We start from the raw sequence: 20713 nt of genomic DNA, 5'->3' as shown, positions 1-20713 counted from the left end.
CACCAGAAATTTCACCGTGGCGTATACTCAAGAGAAACCACTATGTAAGATGCTCGAGATCATTCGTTACAGCTTTATTTTATTAACCTAAATCTAGAAACAAGACAAATATCATGGAAAAATAGAACAGATAAGTCAGTTATGCCACACTAAAAAAAAAAGTACAGCCAGAAATTTTACTAATGAATGAGCTGCCATTTTATCACACATGTATGAATCATCCTGACATAATTCATGAGCAAAAAGATCAAAATACAAAAGATTTCGCAGTAAGTGAGTGCATTTACATGAATTTTAAGAACACTGCTTACAGCAATAGAAGTCAGAATATTGAGTACTTCTGGAGTTGACTGGCCGGGAGCCAAAGGAAGCCTTCTGAGAATCATTTTGTTGCTGGATGTAGGGGTTACACAGTTGGACATATTTAAATGAATTTGCTTAAGATTTGTTTACACTTAATGTTTCCATTTAACTATATCCATGTTACATCTTAAAACATTTTTTACCATTGTGGCCAAATAATGAACATGACTACTTCTGTCATATTTTAACAAAATAATGGGGAGGATTGCTAAAAGCAGACTTTCATGTCTGAAATAAACTAGCATTATGTCAAAATAAGAGGAGATATAAGTTCTTGATTGTTATTTGATTGTTGTGTTACATTGTTTTGCAATAGATAAAAGTTGACTTTAAAGTCTTAGCATTACTAATAAGGATATTGGATAAAAAACTTTACACATGAGTGTTTCCCTGTGTATATGTGTGTGTGTGTGTGTGTGTGTGTGTGTGAAAGTTTTAGAAGGCATTCAGATTGCTTGAACAGCAGGCTCCAGAAAAATTTGATGTGAAATTTCTATCTCATATAATCTTTAAGACGTTTCAACTAATAAAAATACATTTATACCTTGGAATCTTTTTGATAACAAACAATATTGCCAATCTGAAATATTAGAGAGGATAGTTAGCATCATTTCCCAAAGCATCTGAGATTATTTACTTGGCTTCCCATGGCTTGGTTCCCAGCTAGGAATTTGAAAGCACAGTTGGCAAACTCGGAGAGAGAAAATAGCCTGTAGGTGCCAAGGCGACAAGTCTGCTCTTCCTGTGTAATTACTGCTGTCTGAGCTTCTCCTCAAAGGAAGCAATGGAGCTGCAGGCCTCATACATTTTATGATGAGACACTTTATGCAAAGAATATTACAGAATTCACATTATTAGCATTTATTTAGTCAACATATTTATATTTAACTGTTCCTCTGTGGTTCATCACACTTGTCAAAATTATCAGTAAAGTAACAAAGAACATATTACTGTATTATAAATCTTTAATATTATATTATTTGTGTGTGGATAAATAGCATATATTTATTATGATTTATTTTTAAAAATTAAAGTTTTAGCAAAAATATCAAACCCCTTCTCAAATTAATTTTCTAATATGAATTGATTTTCAAATGTTAAAGAAATTGTATCACTGTATTTTAAACTGTAACATTTGAAACATGTCATTTTTGCTAGTTGCATATTAATATATATTGACGGGGATTTAGCTCAGTGGTTCCACTGCCTGCCTCGCAAGCTAAGGACCTGAGTTCAATCCCTGATACCAAAAACAAACAAACAAAAAAACTATGGGATGTAATTTAAAAATACAGTGTTTAATTTTTTAAAAATATTATATTAAAAGATACAATGCCTTTAAACTCCCTCAAAATACTGTCTCTCTATTCAAACATGCTTATCCCATTGTTCTTACTGCTTTCTGTACCAGTTCTGGAAGTTCTTTTTCATGAGTGCTGTAAGTTACATTTCTCTCATTGCTGAGACAAAATACCCAACACCCAAAGTTAAAAAGAGAGAGGTTTATTTAGCTCACAATTTGTAGAGGTTTCAGTCCATAATCGGCTGGCTCCAAGGTAGAGTGGTACATGGCAGAGGGACATTGAGGAGGAGAAACAGTTCGTGGTGCCCACACAGTAGCAAAAGCAACAAAGGAACCTTAACAATGTCTTTCTGCCTAGTTTATACAGACTCCTGGGATTAGGGCAGTCCCAAACCCATCAGTGAACTGGTTTAATAATCATGTGCCCTTAATCCCAGCATCACACTCTAGATTCAGCCACCTCTGAAAAAGCCACCTATGACCACATGGGAAAATCTAGACCCAAAACATAACAAGTGTCTTTAGTTGCATTATTTTGGCTCCTCTATGTCTTGAATCAATTCAAAATATTTACCTTTCGTACTCATTTTGACTTTGGGGAAAGAGCCAAAAATTCCATATTGCCAGATGTCATGAATAAGTTGCATGAAGATACAGCATCATGTTTTTACACACCTGATTTTCTGTTAGATGCCACTTGGCAGAAGGATCCACTATATTTCCCTCATACTTTGTAAAACTGACAAAAGAAAACTTCTATTACAACTTTGGTAAGTGACAAGAAATATGGGATAAGTGTGATAAAAGCAAAGAGGAGTATTTTGAGGGGGATTAATAACAGCATATCTTTTGTATTTATTAATATAAACTTGATAGAACATATGCCTTAAGTTGAAAATTAAAAGATACTTGCCTACTTTTATTATCAGTATAGTGATGAACTCCAAAACGACAGAAACAGACACATTTCAGGCCTTATATTTATGTATCATCACATTCCCCTATGATATGACTGTTTTCAAATATCTGCTACAATTTCTTTTGATTGCCTTATCATTAAATGAGTTAATTTGAATAAAATATGCATTCATAATATGACAAAATAGCACATTTTGTAAACATAAAGAGAGGTGATTACATTTTAATGCACTTTTTATTTTAGAATAGTTTTAGATTTCAATTGGGGAGGTAAATCAATGGAAGAACACTTGCCAAGCATGTGCAAGGCCCTGGGTTTGGCCCCCAGCATCACAAAAAAGGTGTTACTTTAGATACACAAAATAGTAGAATATTACAGAGATTCCCTATATGCTTCGCAATTCTCTATTTTAATTTTAGTATATTTTATTATTGCTGTACATGTGCTACAGCTATTGCTATAACAAATATTAATGCATAATTATTTACTGAAGTCTGAATATTATTCAGCTTTAGTTTTAAAATTTCAGTTTCTGATCCAGGAAAATATCCAGGATGCCATGTAATACTTAGTCATTAGGTCAAACAATATATGAAGTGGTCCTCAGTTGGGGTGTGCTGATATTTTTGTCATGATTAAGGTAGATTATTGATATTGCAGAGAAGTACCACAAAAATACAATGACCTTCTCATCATCCCAGGAAGGGTACATGCTATCAACAGTGCTTATTACTGTTGGTGTTAATGTTGATCATCTGGCATGAAGTAGTGTTTGCTGAGTTTTCCACAGTAAAGCTATTCCTTTTGTACCCTCTGTATTCCACTCTGAAGGAAATCATAATGTTTAGCACACCTTTAAAAGAGAGGGGATATATCTACCACATTCTTAATGGTGAAATATTCATATGAATTACTTGGAATTTGAAAGGGAGGTTTATCTATTCTACCTGACTTTTTAATTTATGCAATTATTTATTTATATCCCTTGATTATTTATCATTATATACTCTGGTTTAACTTAATTCTATGTCAGTTATTTTGTTACTCCAAGTTCTGAAGCTTTGATCACCAGCTGTTCCTTTAGTTGGTCTTGTTTTGTTGAAATTCATCACTGTGAGCTTTTTTTCTTTCCTTTTTTGGATGGGGAAGAGGTGGTGTTTTTGTTAGTTTGCTTGTCTTTTATACTTCTGTATTTTCTGTTACTACAAATGCTTCAGAAAAGAAGTAATTACATTTTTTTAAAGTATCAATAGTTTAGCAATGTAGTAATTTGGAGCAACTTGTTATTATTATCACTATTTTGTGTCTTTAGGTGCTAGAAATTGAACCCAGGATTTTTTCACTGAGCTATGCCCTCAGCCATTTAAAAAATTTATTTATTTTTAAATTTTGAGACAGGGTCTTGCTAAATTGCCCAGGCTGGACTTGAACTTACATTCCTCTTGCCTTAGCCTCCCAGAATGCTGTGATTACTACATGCTCCACCACCTCAGGTTTGGAGTAACTTGTCCTAAAAGTCAGAGCCAGGTGATAGTTTCAGTTGGCAAGTGAGCTTTGCTCAATGTAATGCACATAGACAGTCATCCTAACTCAGGCCACATATTTTGAGAAAAGTGCTAGTCAAAACAACTGCCTTGAAGAATATGGATGAAGATTAGAAATATAAATAATTAGGTGTCTCATTTAACTCACTGTATTATGAAGAAATGCAGTTAATAGACAGGACCTTTAAAAGTCATGTTTTACTTATGGAGAGATAATTAAGATATTAGAGATAATTAAGATATTAGAGATAATTTCCTAAGAAAATATACCATATAGGCATATGACTGATGGATAAGAGCTTTTAGCAGTTTTGCTTCAGTTCTTGATTCATGTGATTCTTTGTACCACACTAAATCTCAATATAAGTAAATTTTATGGGAGGATGAAGACTTTTAGAGATCAAGAAGTTTTTGTTTTATTAGAGCTTTCCCTGTCATATACTTGTTAAATTTTATAGTTTCAATCAGATAAATTTATGTGGGTGTTAAAATTCCATAGAGAAATGTAAAAAATGGATGCACTTCTTCAGTCAATCAAAATAATATTAAATTACTCTACTGATATTATAAATCTAAGCAGTTCCAAATGATACACCTGAGTATATAAGCTGTTTACAAAAATATTTCCAATTATTTTCTAAAATAAAAAGTGAGATATAGTAAAGTGAAAATATTTGTGTAGTTCAAATCAAAGAACATGAATATTTTATTTTTTTTATTTGAAAGCTCTTACTTCCTCTACAATCTGGCTTATTTTCAGTTTCCTACACAGTATTATTCTCTTGTTTTACAGGTCAAATCATTCCTCTGTTATCTTTCAACTCCGTTTCATCTTTGATTTTTCTGTGGTTTTTCTATAGAAGTATATTGAATAATAAAAAGCATATTTTTTATATACAGGAGACTTGTTTCCAAACCATTTGTTTGAAAAAGCATTCTGAGTGTTTTTATAATAAAGTTAATCTTCGTGAACACATTTGTCCACACTGAAATCCTTTTCCTCCTTCTTTTCATTCATCATATTTTTTCCCTCCATCTCTCCTTCCTTCCTTCTCTTTTTTTCTTTCTTCCTTCTTAAATAAGCATGGATATCTATGCACTTACTGTGTGCTAATCATGATTACAGCTGTACCCCGGATGCCTGAGCACTTCAACAGTAGCTAAAATTCATCATAGATTGCCATAGATAGAGCCAACCATGAAGTCAACTATGCATTATCTGGGCTTCCATAATGCTCCCCCAAGTGCCCGATGTAGCAACTTCCTCTCATCTTTGCTGCTTTGTTGAGTTTCTTGATTATTGTTACTGATTTTTAAATAGTTTAATTGTCTTCCTTGAATCTACCCATTGGAGACATGTCTCTGCTCTGCAAGACTCACAAGATATCATTGAAGATAAAACTTCTCCTTTTCTAAGATGTATCTGAAATACTGTGCCCTCTGTCTCAACTGAAATTTTTAATTAAATTTGTTTTCTTATTGATACCTAAAATCAAAGAAATTATATATTTTATGGTGTGCCCTGTGATGTTCAAATACATGCTTATATTATGTAATGTTGAAAACAAGGTAAACACACCTGTCTACTCAAATTTTTGTCATTTCTTTAGCATGGAAACATTTAAAATCCTGCCTTCTAGCTTTTTGAGTTGTAGAACACATTTTTGTCATCTGTAATCCCCTTTCTGTGCAAAGGCATACCAAAACTCTGTACTCCTGTCTGACTGTAACTCAGTATTAAGATAAACTTCTTGAAATCCTTCCTTCCTTTCTACTTTCCCTAGCTCTGACAGCCACCATTTTACTTCTACAGGATCAACTGTTTTAGATTCCATGTATAAGTGTGATTATGTAGTACTTGATCTTTCTGTGCCTGACTTACTTATGTAAATAGTAATCTCTGGTTTCATCCACATTGTCAGAAATGGCAGGACTTTATCTTTTTTTATGATAGAGTAGTTCTCTATTGTGTGTATTTACCACTTTCTTACCCATCAGCTAGAATTTTTTGCCTATCCTAGGATGACATTAGATCATTTTATGAAGCGAGATCATGTGTCTTCTTCAGTCTTGGCATCATGGAATTTAAAAAATTTTTTATTCTTATTAGTACATCCTTGTAGTACGTAATGATTCTGTTCATAGTGTGGAGTTGGTACATGTATATAACATGTCTTAATTCTTTTTTTCATCCCCTTCCTATCTTCTCTGTCCTCTACCTCCAGCACTAAGACTCTATTAATGCCTCTATTTCATGTTACTCCCTTCCCATCACTTAGCAGAGATGATTTTAGTTTCTGAGCCTTTCAAGGAGCACAAATTCATCTCAACCATTTTTCATTGGGGTTCTTTGGTGAAGGATTTTCTCAGAAATGGCACTGCTGTAAAACTTAGATTTTCATTGTCTATTCTATGTCACATGTCTGATTTGCAAAATTAAAATTTTTCCTCATATACTTATATTAGTCCAGGGATATAATCTGGGCCAGAATCTACAGAATGAAATAAATATGTACATCTTTTGATTTACAATTGGTATAACTGTAGAAATCAAACAAGTAAGCCCCTCCAGTTTAAGATTTTCCTTGGAAACAAGAGGCTTTGGAATGAGGGATTTTCCATTCTTCCTCTGACACAATTTAAATTTATAATTTTAGGTTAGTTTCCTTTGGATAAGCTTTTCAGTCTTTTGTCCATTGTTCTCATTCTAAAGTGAATGACATTAACAAAAACTGTTGTCTGTCTACTAGACCTTATTTCAGCTTCCTACTAAATTGTTCCACACAGTGATGCACAGACATGTTGCAGCTACCAGGAAGTGATGTGTCTTCCTTCTTTATAGCTAAAAGAAAGAAGACTAATATTCCATATTTGGGAAGGTCTAATTTCATATAAAGAATAAAGAAATGTGAAGTTTTAAAGATGAAACATTTTATATATTTAGTTAATATTTATTGAACATTTAATATGTTTCTCTACTACACTAGGTGCTAGGAAAACAGCATTTCAACACAAACACAGCCACAATCCTCGACTGCAACCATATATGTGAATTATTAGAATTCAAGTATTTTTTATTCTGAATTAAAACTGCAGTGTTATGTTGCATATGTTTTTAAATTTAAGTACTTGCTTTTTTGCCAAATATGGTTAATATCTCTCTTAATACTTGTTTACTCTCATCATCATTAGGAGATAGTCAACTTCAACTGTCGAAAACTGGTGGCTACAATGCCTCTTTTTGCTAACGCGGATCCTAATTTTGTGACGGCCATGCTGAGCAAGTTGAGATTTGAGGTATTTCAACCTGGAGACTATATCATTCGAGAAGGAGCTGTGGGGAAAAAAATGTATTTCATTCAACATGGTGTTGCTGGTGTCATCACCAAGTCCAGTAAAGAAATGAAGCTGACAGATGGCTCTTACTTTGGAGGTTAGTAAAATATAAAATGCAGCTAATGTGAAATCTAAATTGCCTGTTACATGTGTTTTCTTCACAATTTTAGAGATATCATAATGTTGATTTGTTGACTTTCAGCATGATCTTGCATTTGAATTCTGAAAAAATGTCTATAATGTTTTCATATTTCATGATCCCAAGTTTCAGTACATATGTATTTGCTACTGCATTGGTTGTGCTATTGTTTCAACTTCTTTAACTAGAAACAAATAATCATGGCTTAAACTAATGGTAAGTATATTTTTCTCTTATATAAAACCCCTATAAGTTTGGGTAGCCCTCTCCACAATAGTTTTCAGGGATCCAATCCATTTATTTATTATCTGACATCGACTACAAATTCCTTCTTTTCGCTTCTTTTTCATGTTTACATGAGAGGAACTGACTCTTTTCTACCACATTTTGGTGTAGCTTACAGAGTGGTGCAGAGAGAACAGAAGGAAAGAAAAGCTAGCCATCTTTTGTTGCATACACAAAAGTTGCCAATGTCACTGCTCTGCACATAATAATTGGTCAGAATTTAGTTAGAGAATTACTACCAGTTCTCAGTAAAAACAGTCACTTAGCTTGTAGAAAGAAGTTTTTATTTTGATTTACAGTTTCAGAAGTTTCAGTCCTTGATCAGTTGGTTCTAATTCTCTGGGTCTGAGGTAAGGAAAAACATCATGGTAGAAGGCCGTGGTGGAGCACAGCTGTTCACCTCATTATAGCTGAAAAGGAGAAGAGGAAAGAGCTTGCAGGGAGCAGCCAGAGACCAGATATAAAGGTCACACCCCCATGACCCATTTCCTTCAACTGGTCCCACCTCATAAGTTTCCTTCACCTTCCCCATCAAATTATGATCTCATCAATGGATTAATCCGCTGATGAAGTTAGAGCTCTTATGATCCAGTTGCCTCTGGAAATACTCACACACACACCCAAAACTGTATTTTAATTTTCAAGGTGTTGATCAGTTCAGCTAAGCTGACATTCAAGATTAGTCATCACAGATGAGAAATGGGGCTTCTAGATAGATGGCAACTTACATTGTAAAAGGTCTGAAAACTTGGAATTTTTCCCAATATTAAGATCAATATTATGTTGTTACACATGTATAAAAATTGCCTTGGAATTGAATTAGTGGCTCAAAACATGGATATTTTTATTATTTTATTTTATTTTTGGTACCAGGAATGGATCTCAGGGCCTTGGGCTTGTCAGGCAGGTGCTGAAAACATGTATATTTTTAAATTAAGATGAAAAACACCAAATTGCTTTTTTGATAAGATTGCCTATTTACTTTGAAAATATTTTTCTTTTGTCCTCTTTATAAATAAGAATGCTTGTTTCCTATTGTTTAGTTTGCATATCTATTATTTCTACTGATTAATATATTTTTATAGATTTATCAATTACATTCTGATGTTTGTTCCTATCCTATTCATAAAAACATGTATATGGTTTTTATGTATAACCCAGGTTATACAAGTATTTCTCATACAATTTTTTTATATGCTATATCTTCTCCAAAACTGGTGTGTTTCTTAACTTTGTTTATGGCATATTTTATTGTTCTTTTCCTTCTTACTGTCAATTTAAATGTATCTATCTTTTCCTTAATGTATTAGAAATTTTGTGTTCCTCAGGTGAGTTTTGCAGTATTATGAAAATGTTTTCCATATTTTCTTCTATCTAGTTTGATCATATAATTTTACTTACTGCACTGTTATTATAACTTACTATATATTATTATTATAGTATATACTCCATTATATTTTTCTTCTAATACTAATATATTCAAATTCTATTCTTAAGTATCATGTTGAGTAAGATTCTATAATGTATCCCCCAAAGAGATGATTTTTCATAACCATCAATAGAGGATTTGGGACTTTCTCTTAGGTTCTTAATGTTTTTCCAGTGAAATGTCAAGTTTAAGAAATTTTCTCTAGTGACAGTTCAGATTTTGAATTCTAGTAAATACTTTTTTGAATTTATCTAAATTACCATTTGGTTATTAACCATTAATCTGTTGTACCTCAGTAAAGCACATTAACTAAAAGTAATTTACTTGACTTTTTGTTCACCCATTAAAGACAATTTTGAAATTTCTAACTTTCTTTTTCTTTCCACTCTTCCTTCTTATCAGAGTAAGTCTGTGTTGCCTCATCAGTATTTTTGTTCAGATTTTGCTAAGAACAAAAAGGATTATGAAAAGCTAAGAATCTAACAGGGTCTACTTCAGAGAGAGCACAGAACTTGTTTGAGTGAAGAAAAAATAGAAAGGAAGTGATTAAAATCTGATGGGGTAAGAAATAACAGTACACATGTGCAGAACAGGTTTGGGAATAAGTTGTTGGGAAAAGCATCTCTGAGGCAATTTGTGGGTATGTGATACATATGTTGAAAAAAAGCTTAGGAAAGAATTTTTAGTGTTATTACGCATTAAGAATGGATTTATGAGGTTGACATATGCTTCATGAATTCAAAGGAACTCTTAATTACTTTACAGTTATACTAGGCAACATGACTAAGGTTTTGTGCGAAGACTGGAATATATGATTCTCTGGGTAAATGTGGGTTAAGCTTTAGTAAAGTTAATAGATCAGTAACTGAAGTGTGGAGCCTAAAGAGAACTTCTGAGAAAAACTACTTTTCCTAAGGGCTGGGGATTTAGCTCAGTGGTTCTCCCACCTGCCTCGAAAGCGCAAGGTCCCAAGTTCAATCCCCAGTACCAAAATAATAAAACAAAACTATTTTTCCTGTTGTATTATTTCTTTAACAGTTTCACATATGTCTGTAAATTAAAGTTGTCCGTTATTTTGTCGTTAATGTGGCTACTTTTGTTATCCCTTGAATCACCTTGGATATTAGGTTTTCCTAATCTAGAGAAATAAAACTTCAAAATAAAGAATTTTACTGAAGTTTAAGCAATGTAGACATTACCGATTATTTGAAGTCTTAGTGGAATTCACAAATAAATACTTATGTCTGATTCTTTGTCCTCTTTGATTACTAAACTACTTAAGTTTTTTACTTATGAGTAATCATTCAGTTTATATAATTATTCATAACATTGAGTAGACAATATACTCTCTCATAGGAAACTGATATCTGCCAAAATCATACTTTAGACTTTCTAATGTAATTGAATGGAAAGAAGATCTAAATATTATGAAAAAGATAATTCCACATTATACACAGGTAGATAGATATATTGATATGCATTTCCCCTTTTACTCTTAAATAACTTTTACTTTTTTAATTGTAGAACAGTTTTATATTTTTGAAATTATAGAAAAGATTATACTGAGAGTTTCTATATAAACATGGCATATATGTCAAAATTAATGAATCAATATTGATACATTATTCAATATATATTTTATTCAGATTTTTTCTTTTATAATCAATAGTTTTTTTCATTTAGGATATCATTTATAATACCATATTACCATGTAATGATATTTTAGGGTACTTTGTTAAAGTTTCTTGACATCCCTTATTTTTTGATAAACTTTAGAGTTTTGATGAGTACTCCTAAGATAATCCTATAAAAAGTTTTGTTACTTAGGACTTGTCTGATTAATATTTCCTGATCATGTTTTTGAGAGGAAAACCACTCACATGAAGTATAATTCTCATCATATAATATCAAAGCATAGTATCAATATATCTTATCACTATGGGCATTAATCTCCATCACTCAGCTTTGCATAGGATTATTCAGGCTTCTCTGCTGTAAAATCACTTTTTCTTCCTCTCTTATTCCATGGTAGACTCTGGAAAATAATAACTACAAATAATCCATGATTAAAGAGTGAGGAATATTGTTTCACCTCCTTAAGGACAGAGTATTATATAAATTATTTGAAATTATTTTGAACAGAAACTTCATTGTGTTCATTATATATTTATTTAATTCATCTTGGATATTTCTTACCTAGTTCCGAATAATTCATTTTTCCAAAAATCATTTGATTCTGTGATTGGATAACTGTTTGAAGTCAAGATCTGGACACTAAATATTCTTATTACTACTGGGATGTGTTTACCTGCAGACCCTCTTGCTGACAAAACAAAATTATAGTCACACAACATACTATCCTGTGTATGTACACACACATATTTCTTTTGATATGTAGCCATATGTATATGAAATATGAGTTCATACTGTTTTCTCTTAATATATGGAATATTAACACATGGAATATGCTAACTTCCACCTATTCCTTATTTGTTACTGCTCGCTTGACAATAAGATACTAAGTCCTCACTATCTTTCAGCTGTGGTCAGCTCTAGTATACATGTACACTTTTTTCTGCTTGTTAACCTGGGAAAGCACAAGTCTTATGAGTTAGTTTGCCTTGATTCTATGGAATCCACTGCCTTCCAAAGGTAGTAAAGTCATTATCTTATTATCCCAATCCCTTCAGTGAGAATGCTTCATACAGTTTTAACGCATTTATATTCTTTTGTGGATTTCATCCTGCGATCATCTGACTTCCTAAATTTCTTTTCAAGTTTACAAACCATAAAGCTCACTCTTTGTACCATAATATTATACAGATTTCAACGTATGTACAACATCGTGCAGAACAGTTTCATCTCTGTATGTTACTTATTAAGGCATCTCCCCTTCCCAAGTCCATAGCAACTACTAATCTGTTTTAAGTCTACCATTTTCATAAATCTCATGCAATTGGATCATACAATATCTAGTATTATGTAAGAGATTTATTTAGTTTCACATTTCAACCATTAACTCCTGGATTATAGGAAATTGCATTTGTGTATTAGCCTTTTATCCAAAGACCTTGCTATATAGTCCCTTATTAGTTATAGGAGGTTTATTAATTCTTTTGTGAATCAATTGTTGTTAATTCCTTTGTTAATTTTAGTATGATGCTAGGTGAGTGGGGTTTCTTTATGTTCTTAATCATACTGATGAATTCGCTCCTACTTCTTTTCTGAGAATTTTTGACTAATCCTGAATGAATGTTGAATATTATCAGTTTTTTCTTTGTCATTTCTTATGTTCTGTTTTTCTCTCTTCTTCTTTAGCTTGTTAATGTGGTAGATTATATTGATTGTGTTTGATTTTGAATATTGAGCCAGATTTGTGTGCCTGAAATATTTTAATTTATTAAAATGTATAAAAATTTTTGTATTTGATTGGCTATATCCTTTACAACTTTTGTGTCTTTCTTCATGATATTGCTCTATACATTTTCATCCTTATATTTGTTGGGTTTTGTGTCAGGTAATTCTCACTTCTTAGAAGGGATTAAGATGTCCTCTCACTGCTCTATTTTCAAAATACGTAGTGGAGAATCTCATTGCTTCCTCAAATATTTGGTAAACTAATAAGAACATTGAGAACCGGTGATTCAGTTTTGGCAAGGCCAATAAGTTACTGACTCAATGTCTTTACACCACAGATACAAGGTTAATAAAACTTACATGTTTCTCACTTTGTGAAATTTGTGCTTTCCTAGAGTTGCTTAAGTCTGGCCAGAGTATTTAAAATTTTTTTCAAAAATGTGCAGTGTGGTTTCATTCATTCACTTTGTTGTTTTCTAGTTTTAATTTTAATGATTTAGACTACAAATTTTCTTTCACCTTTATTCTGCCTTTGGATTTTACTCTTCTGATTCTATTTTGGTACTGTGAAAGCTTAAATTATTGATTTTATACCCTTCTTTCATTCTAATACATGTATTTGTTGTTATATAATATAAATTTCTGGCAAGCACTGCTTTAATCATCTCTCACAAATTAGATGACATATTTTAATCTTTTAGCTTAAAATAATTTTGAATATCTATTGTGACTTCTTTCTAGATTCATATTCTATTATATTTTAAAGATTTGGGGCTTTTTTTTTTAGCTATCTTACTGTTGTCAATTTTTAGTTCAATTCCATTGTGGCCTGAGAATTTACCTTGTACAATTCCTATTATTTTGTATTTGCTAAGCCATGTTTTATGACTCTAAATCATGAGAAGAATATATAGCCTGCTTTTTCTACTTATTCAACTCAGCACCCTCAATAAGATTTCCTGTAAAGCATTATTTTATTTAGGTTCAGTGCTTTTTGCCTCAGTCATATGAGGCCATGGTGACGTGAAGTAGCTATTAGTAGACTGCAGGAATTTGAAAGCACAAACCTTCCTTGGGCGGTTTGTGGAAAAATAGGTCTGCATTATTTCCAATGCTTTTACACATGTGCCTAGTATTTGTTTGAATTAAAGACACACACACAAAATAATGTAAAGCAGTTAGTATCTTAGAATAAAAATGAGTAGTTACATAAGATGCTAGAGTTTACAACTCCTACCTATTTCCATTTTCTCATATGAAGGTTTTTAATTGATAGAACCAACTTTTCTACTCAGGGTCTCACTATGTAGTTCAGGCTGACCTTGAACTCATTATGTAACCCAGCTGGTTTCAAATGCATGGCACCATGCATGCTGAGTCAAATTTTATGCCATGCTATTTTATATTTTCATGAGTTGACCATGAAATGATCATACTATATTGTTAATCAGAACAGCCAAATATCAACTAGGGAATATTCTTTCATCTCTCCTAAAAGGTCTGAAAAAGTAAGCCTAATTAATACCTAGAACACTAAATGCCTGCTAAATGGAGAACAAAATATATAAGGAGATTAGTTCAAAGAAAGAACAAACTTGGAGTTTTGTATTCTGTGCCTGACTTGATTTTTTTCCTATGATAGATATGTTTCTAGATCAATATTCTTTAACCCAAAGAGATTTTATTTATTTATGAGAGTAATCCATGTACCAGTTCATTCAGTGTTCTCAGCAGAGTTCCCAAATAATGATGTAGGGGAGGTAAATTTTTAATGTGTATTAGGTACATTAAAAGGCCTTGAAACATACAACAATAAGCAAGAAAGACAAGTTTCCCACAATTATAGAATTGATCTTTTAGGGAATGACTATATTTTAGAAAAAATAATTTCATAACAAAACCCAGAAAATGCTGAAAACTTTAAGCCGTGTTATATAGTGATAAGGTTTTGGAAAAATTAAGCCAAAGGAGAGAGTTAAGAAGCATCTCCCACTTTCTAGAGCCATATAAAGATCAGAGTCCAGGCACATGAGATCACCTGAGACTCTCAGCATTCCTATTGAGAGTGAGGGTAAGTCAGGGCAAAGCACCTTCTAAGTTTGTCTTCATGGCTGAGATCAGATGAATAGTGAGCCAGTGAGTGGTGGGACACTGCGTGATAGTCTACGTGTTTGAGAAAGTAATTTCTAGACTCCTTGAATCCTCCTATAATGGAAATTTTATAGTCCTAAAATTGCCTTTAAAGGTGAGACAGATGAGGCTCAGAGTAGTTAAATAACATGACCAAGGCCAAGTACCTAAAAAGGGACAAAGCCAGGTTTCAAATTCAGCTCTGAGCTTGAACTTCAGATTATTGCATATTCTTATGTTGTTCCTCTACTTCCAGAATGGGGCTTGATTATCCTCTAGCATTTAAAGTTCAACTATATGCCAAGTCTTACCATCTCTTTAAAGTAGTCAATAGCCCTTTTTTTCTAAACCTTTTTGAAATCTCTTTATATTCTAATTCACCATCCCATTAAACTGATCACATTGCTAATATTTTATTCCCTGAATAGGTAGAATGGTTAATATGCTTTTCATTCAAATTTCAGCTAATGTAGCTTTGTGTCAATACTTCATTATTTAAGAAAAGCTTTCATTTTCCTAATATAATGTATTTTTAATTGTTAATAACTGGTACTCATTCACCTCTTTGTAGTGTTGGCTTTCTATACCAAAGTGTTCTAATATATCCAGTCTCTTAACTTTCATTGAAAATGCCTGTCTACAAGTTCTTCTGATATGATATTAAACAATGCCATTAGAAGGGAAATAGTCTCTCTAAATATGATGTTAGATGCTCCTTAATAACACCTAGCATTTTTCTAGCTTTGAAGAGACTACTAGATACTTGATACAGGGTTCATCTAGGTAATGTACATAACTAGAACTTATACAATGAATAGATTAATGGACAGATGGATAGGTGGATGAACCAATGTATTTTCCCTTGTCTCCACTCTTTATCTTTTCTTCTTCCTATCCAGCAATACAATATAAAAAGCAATCAAGTGCTCCATTAAATTTTGTATTTCTTGTGTAAAACTGTTACTATCCCAAGATAGGAAATCAGTGAAGATGAAGAGAAAATACATGTAAACTATATGCAATACACAATATTATCTATTTCTAAGAAATTCAGAGTTAAAACTTTTAAATTGTTTTCTAATTTTGAACTGACTTATCTACAATAGAAATTAAATAATATAATTCTAGAGTCTAGAGCAATGCTAACAAGAACTTTCTGTGGTTATAGAAATGTACTATACTCAGCAATGCTCAATAAAGGAGCCACAAACCATATTCAGCAATTGAGGATTTGAAATGTGGCTGGTGCGATGGAGGATTTGGAGATTTATTTGGATATTAGTTTCAATATAATTATTTCACTAAACATTAATAGCTATGTAAGTTTAATACCTATCACATTGGACAAAATAGTTCTAGTGTGTTGTAATAATAAAGAAGATTTGCAAAGGAATTTTTATCTAGAATGGGCAATTAGTATTTTATTTCTGTTCTTTTTATGTTTCAATAAAACTTGATTTTTAATTTTAGCAGTCTCTAAAAGCAAGGAGTGGGCCACCCTTACCCCACTTGCCAACCTCTGCTTTAGAAGATCGGATTCACAGAGTACAAGTTGAAAAGACAGGGATGTAGTTCAGTGGTAGAGCCCTTGTCTAGCATGTGCAATGCTCTGAGTTCAATCCTCAGCACTGGGCATGCAGGAGTTCATGAAATACCACCCATGCAAAAATAAGCCTACAGATTAGCATTATTTCTTCCACTTTGAATATCTCAATATTCATGTTTAATTCTAATGTAAAAACTAGTATTTTATGTTTAGTTCAAATACAGGCTACCTGGTTTTGTATCTAGGCTCTGCCATACCTCACTTGGGCAAGTAACTTTTCTGAGCTTTTTCTACTCATCTATTTTTTTTGCTTTATTCTTATCTTAGAAATATTCCAATCTTTAAAACATTGATTATTTCATGTTAAGTTCCAAATATCCCTGGCATAATCTGTTTTGTGTTGGTATAACAGAATATCATAAAACGCTTAATTTATAACTAATAGGAATTAGGTTTTTCACACTTCTCGATACTGGGAAGTTCAACATCAAGATGCTGACCTCTTGAGAGAAACTTTTTGCATTATTAACCCAGGTGAAAGGTGAAAGGGTAAGGGAATATATCCAGGAGAGAGACAAAGAGGAACAAGAGAGCCTTAAACTTATTTTCTTTATAAACTCAATCTTACAATGTAGACATGAATCAATTCATGAAGGCAAAGCTCTCATGACCTAATAACCTCCTATTAGGCCACACCTTTCTTTTGCATGGGGGATTAAATTTTTAATGTTGAGTCCAACATTAAGTTTCTAACTTTATAAGACACTTTCAAATCATGGCAATCTCTAAGAGTTAATGTGTCTCAAAAATGAAGTAACATACCATATTCCTTCCCTTTTTATTTCCTTTCTTCCTTTAGCAAGTATGTGCTGAAAATATTCTGTTTTAGGCCATATTCAAAATGTTTGTCATATGGCAGTAAATAACATAAAACTTTAGCATTGTGAATATTATATACCATTGGGGAGAAACAAGAAGTTAATGAAAGAACAGTTGGACAGAAACCTTAATGAAAAGTGACAGCCATGTAATGAAACATATAATGCAAATCCTTATAGCATGGGGATTAACAAAAGAAAGTTGTTGAAGTGAGAACAGAGGTAGTGGGTTCCCACAACAAAGTGATGCTAATATTGCATCACAATGAATTATGAACTCAAAGTACAGTCCAGAAAGCAGAATTGGACATACATAGAACGTGATGTTATTGATAAAATGATTGTCTTAGTGTTACACTAAGAACTGTCACATAGTTTAGATGGGAATGTAGTGAACAATGAATAAGAAGTGATGATGCAGAAGAAAAATTGTTGAAAGGAAGTGCCGTAGAGTCAGTAGGAAATAGAATAAGCAGTCATCTCAATGGAAGTTTGGAAATAGAAGAAGCAGTCATTTGAATGAAAGTTTGTATAAATTATCCGTGATAATAAAGTATAAAATATGATCAGAAAAACAAATGCAAATTAGCAACTAAAATAGAAAAGACTCTTGTTAATGAGAAAATAAAATGCTGAGGGCAACATGTTGGATGGGCACATTTGCCACTGTGTTAATGGACACAACAACAATATACCTAAACTGGTAAGAATTATCTATATTTCATCAAAATCCTTCTTAAATCAAATTCAGCATATTGTTTTTTCTTTGATGTACTCTTTATACTCTTTCTTATTTTTCTTTCCAGTTCTATATTTTCTTTGTGATTTATTTGTAGCATTTGTATAAAAGATGTATGGAAACTATGAGACCATAAATTTAAAACACAAAGTCACTGAAGATTATTTTACAGTTTTGTTTATGTCTTTACTTTTAGCACAGTATCTACTTTCTCATATTTACTGAATAAATATTTGTGGTATAACATCTAATTTTGGAGCCATTTTAATGGAATAATATTTTATATCATTAAGACAACTATCAAACTTCTCATAAATGATGTCTGCTTGTATGTTCCAATTTTTCAAACATAAAAATATCTCTTCCTCTGTGTTACTCCTGAAAGTTATTGACAGAAGTTGTAAATATAAACCAAATAATTACACTTAGCATTTTGGTAAAACCATACTTGGTACTTGCTATAGATGTTGATCTTTCCACTAAATCTGTGTGCTGAACTCCTAACCCTAATATGATGATATTTTGAAGCAGAGCCCTTGGAAGATAATTAAGTCATGAGAGTGGGCCACTCATGAATAGGATTGTGTCCTTACACAAAAATAGCTAGCTCGTTCTTTTCCAATAGATAGGAATGCAAAGAAGTGAGCAGTCTGCAACCTGCACCAGAACCTGACCATGCTGGCACCATGATCTTGAACTTCTGGCCTCCCATGAAGAATGTATTTCTATTGTATATATGCCACTCAGTCTGTGCTAATTTGTTATAGCAGCCTAAACTAAGACAGTGCTAAATAAAATAGGAAGATTCTTCAATTCCTTATTTTTATTCTTGTTAGTTTGTTCTACATCTCCACAAGTAGCTTTGAGAGTCTCAATACAACTTTGCTGACGAAGATCTTCTTGTCCTACTTTGGCAAATCAGTTCAGCCTCTGTCATAGCAGAGTGATTAATGAGCTAACATTAATACTTTGAGTTCTATGGATAAAGTTGTGCAAACTCTTACTCTGCTGTGACATTTCTTTAAGATTCATTATCCTACTTCATTGTATTTGTGGGCCTAGGAGAGAAATGGAGAAGCACATCTCTGCGAAGCTAAGCTTCAGTGGAGTACAGGAACTGCATAGAAAGCACTTATGCCGGAACTTTTTAAATATACTCTTGCCCTCTTTCATGTTTTTATTTTATATTCTATTTCTATAGAAATAAAATGAGGAGAGTGAAGTACAGACCATCTTTCCATGGAAACAGTCGGTGTTACCTTTAAAATAAGCGAATATTCATTTGGAAGAAATTTAAACTTCTTTAAATTTCTCTGTCTCATTTTTATTCTAAAGGATAGTTGCTATCTATCTATCTATCTATCTATCTATCTATCTATCTATCTATCTATCATCCTAGGCTTTCTATCATGGTGTGGTATCTGAATTTAGCATAGCTTTCATGTCTCAGTTGCTAAGTTCTCCAACAAACACAGTTGATGAGTAAAACACTGACCCTTGGACTCTACTGTGAGAAAAGGTCCATTTGGAATGCAGTGGTGTCCTGCAGCTATTTTATGTGCTTCGATGGTGGTGGACAGATGGCTGGTTTCTCCGTGTGTCCTCATTTCAACTCTGTCTCTAGCTTGCTCCTTTTCCTTATGGGCTTCCTTTCCTTGTAGCCTTCCACTAGTGGTAATAGCAGAGGGTTTGTACTCTTGGTCCATGTTTTATTTCTAACTGCAGACCCTCTCTTCACATCTAAAGAACCAAATATCTCAAACTGCACAACTGCACCAGTAGTTCCCCTTACTGAATGTGCACTGCATGCTATTTAAAAGGTAATAGTATAAGCATATTTCATTGTTAGATTGTTTCTGTTTCATACTACTGTAAATTAAGTTATCAAATTCTATCTTTAGGAGCAAAACTATAAAAAGATTAGGAAGCAGCATGATGTTGCAGTGCACTCAGCATCTTCAGAGCCAGGATCTAGTTCCATTGCTGTGGCTGGGACCTAAGTGCCTATCCCTAGGCCACTGATTTTGCATCCAAGGGCTTAGGATCATCATCTATAAAATGAGCTTGTTAACATAGCCACCCTCTACAGTCTCTTCCAGTCCAACAGAGCCTTTGGAATGGGGCTCTTGGGGAGAGATGTATTTGCTTTTCCAGACTCTTTGTTTAATTTTAGTAGTTTTATGAGCATGTAAAATGACTTCTTGCTTACTCTAGACTCCCCAGTATTTTTGAAGAAAGGCTGCATTTTGCTTGGAGTTTTATCGGAGCATGTTTTCTAAGCCAAACATTTAGCATTTTAAAAAGAAATGGAGGCAGGTGATATTTGAGGTGGTTTATACTCTGGTGACTAAAACTTAACTGCTCCTTTTTTAATGGTTAGTAAACAAATGTAGAAAATTTCAGGGACAGAGCTATGAAGCTTTTAGAAATGTATTGAGAGACAGGAGTATATTGGTTAGGGACCTTGAGAGATGCCGTTGAGTCTTGGGAAAGTCATAGATCTTCTCCAATGTCCTGATTCATATCTCTAAACTCAAGACAATAGTAATTCTTACCCCACTAGTTTTCCTTAAAGGACTAAATCATTTAATATATGTAAAACGCTTAAGATGCTATCTTACATCTAGTCTGTGCTGTATGTTGGGAATTAACCTATCCAAAAGTGCTGGCACGGTATAAAGCAACTGATATGTAAAAGGCATTAAAGAAGAATTGCTGATTCAGTGCTCATGTCAAGCGAATGAG

The 20713-nt window shown here is 32.9% G+C and overlaps 1 protein-coding gene across 1 annotated transcript in view; it reads left to right on the top strand.

Moving 5' to 3' along the window:
• The window catches only part of Hcn1 (hyperpolarization activated cyclic nucleotide gated potassium channel 1), a 401014-nt gene that overhangs the window by 334528 nt on the left and 45773 nt on the right, over nucleotides 1-20713 (top strand). The window contains exon 6 of the mRNA XM_004848544.4: nucleotides 7322-7562. Within this exon, the coding sequence (XP_004848601.1) occupies nucleotides 7322-7562 (241 nt within the window). The remainder of the gene's footprint in view (nucleotides 1-7321; nucleotides 7563-20713) is intronic.

The sequence above is a fragment of the Heterocephalus glaber genome, unplaced genomic scaffold (genome assembly GCF_053883595.1).
Source record: "Heterocephalus glaber isolate CG9 unplaced genomic scaffold, H.glaber_assembly_v1.0 deba00001538, whole genome shotgun sequence".
NCBI classification, from domain to species: domain Eukaryota; kingdom Metazoa; phylum Chordata; class Mammalia; order Rodentia; family Bathyergidae; genus Heterocephalus; species Heterocephalus glaber.
This window is presented reverse-complemented; position numbering and strand designations above follow the sequence as displayed.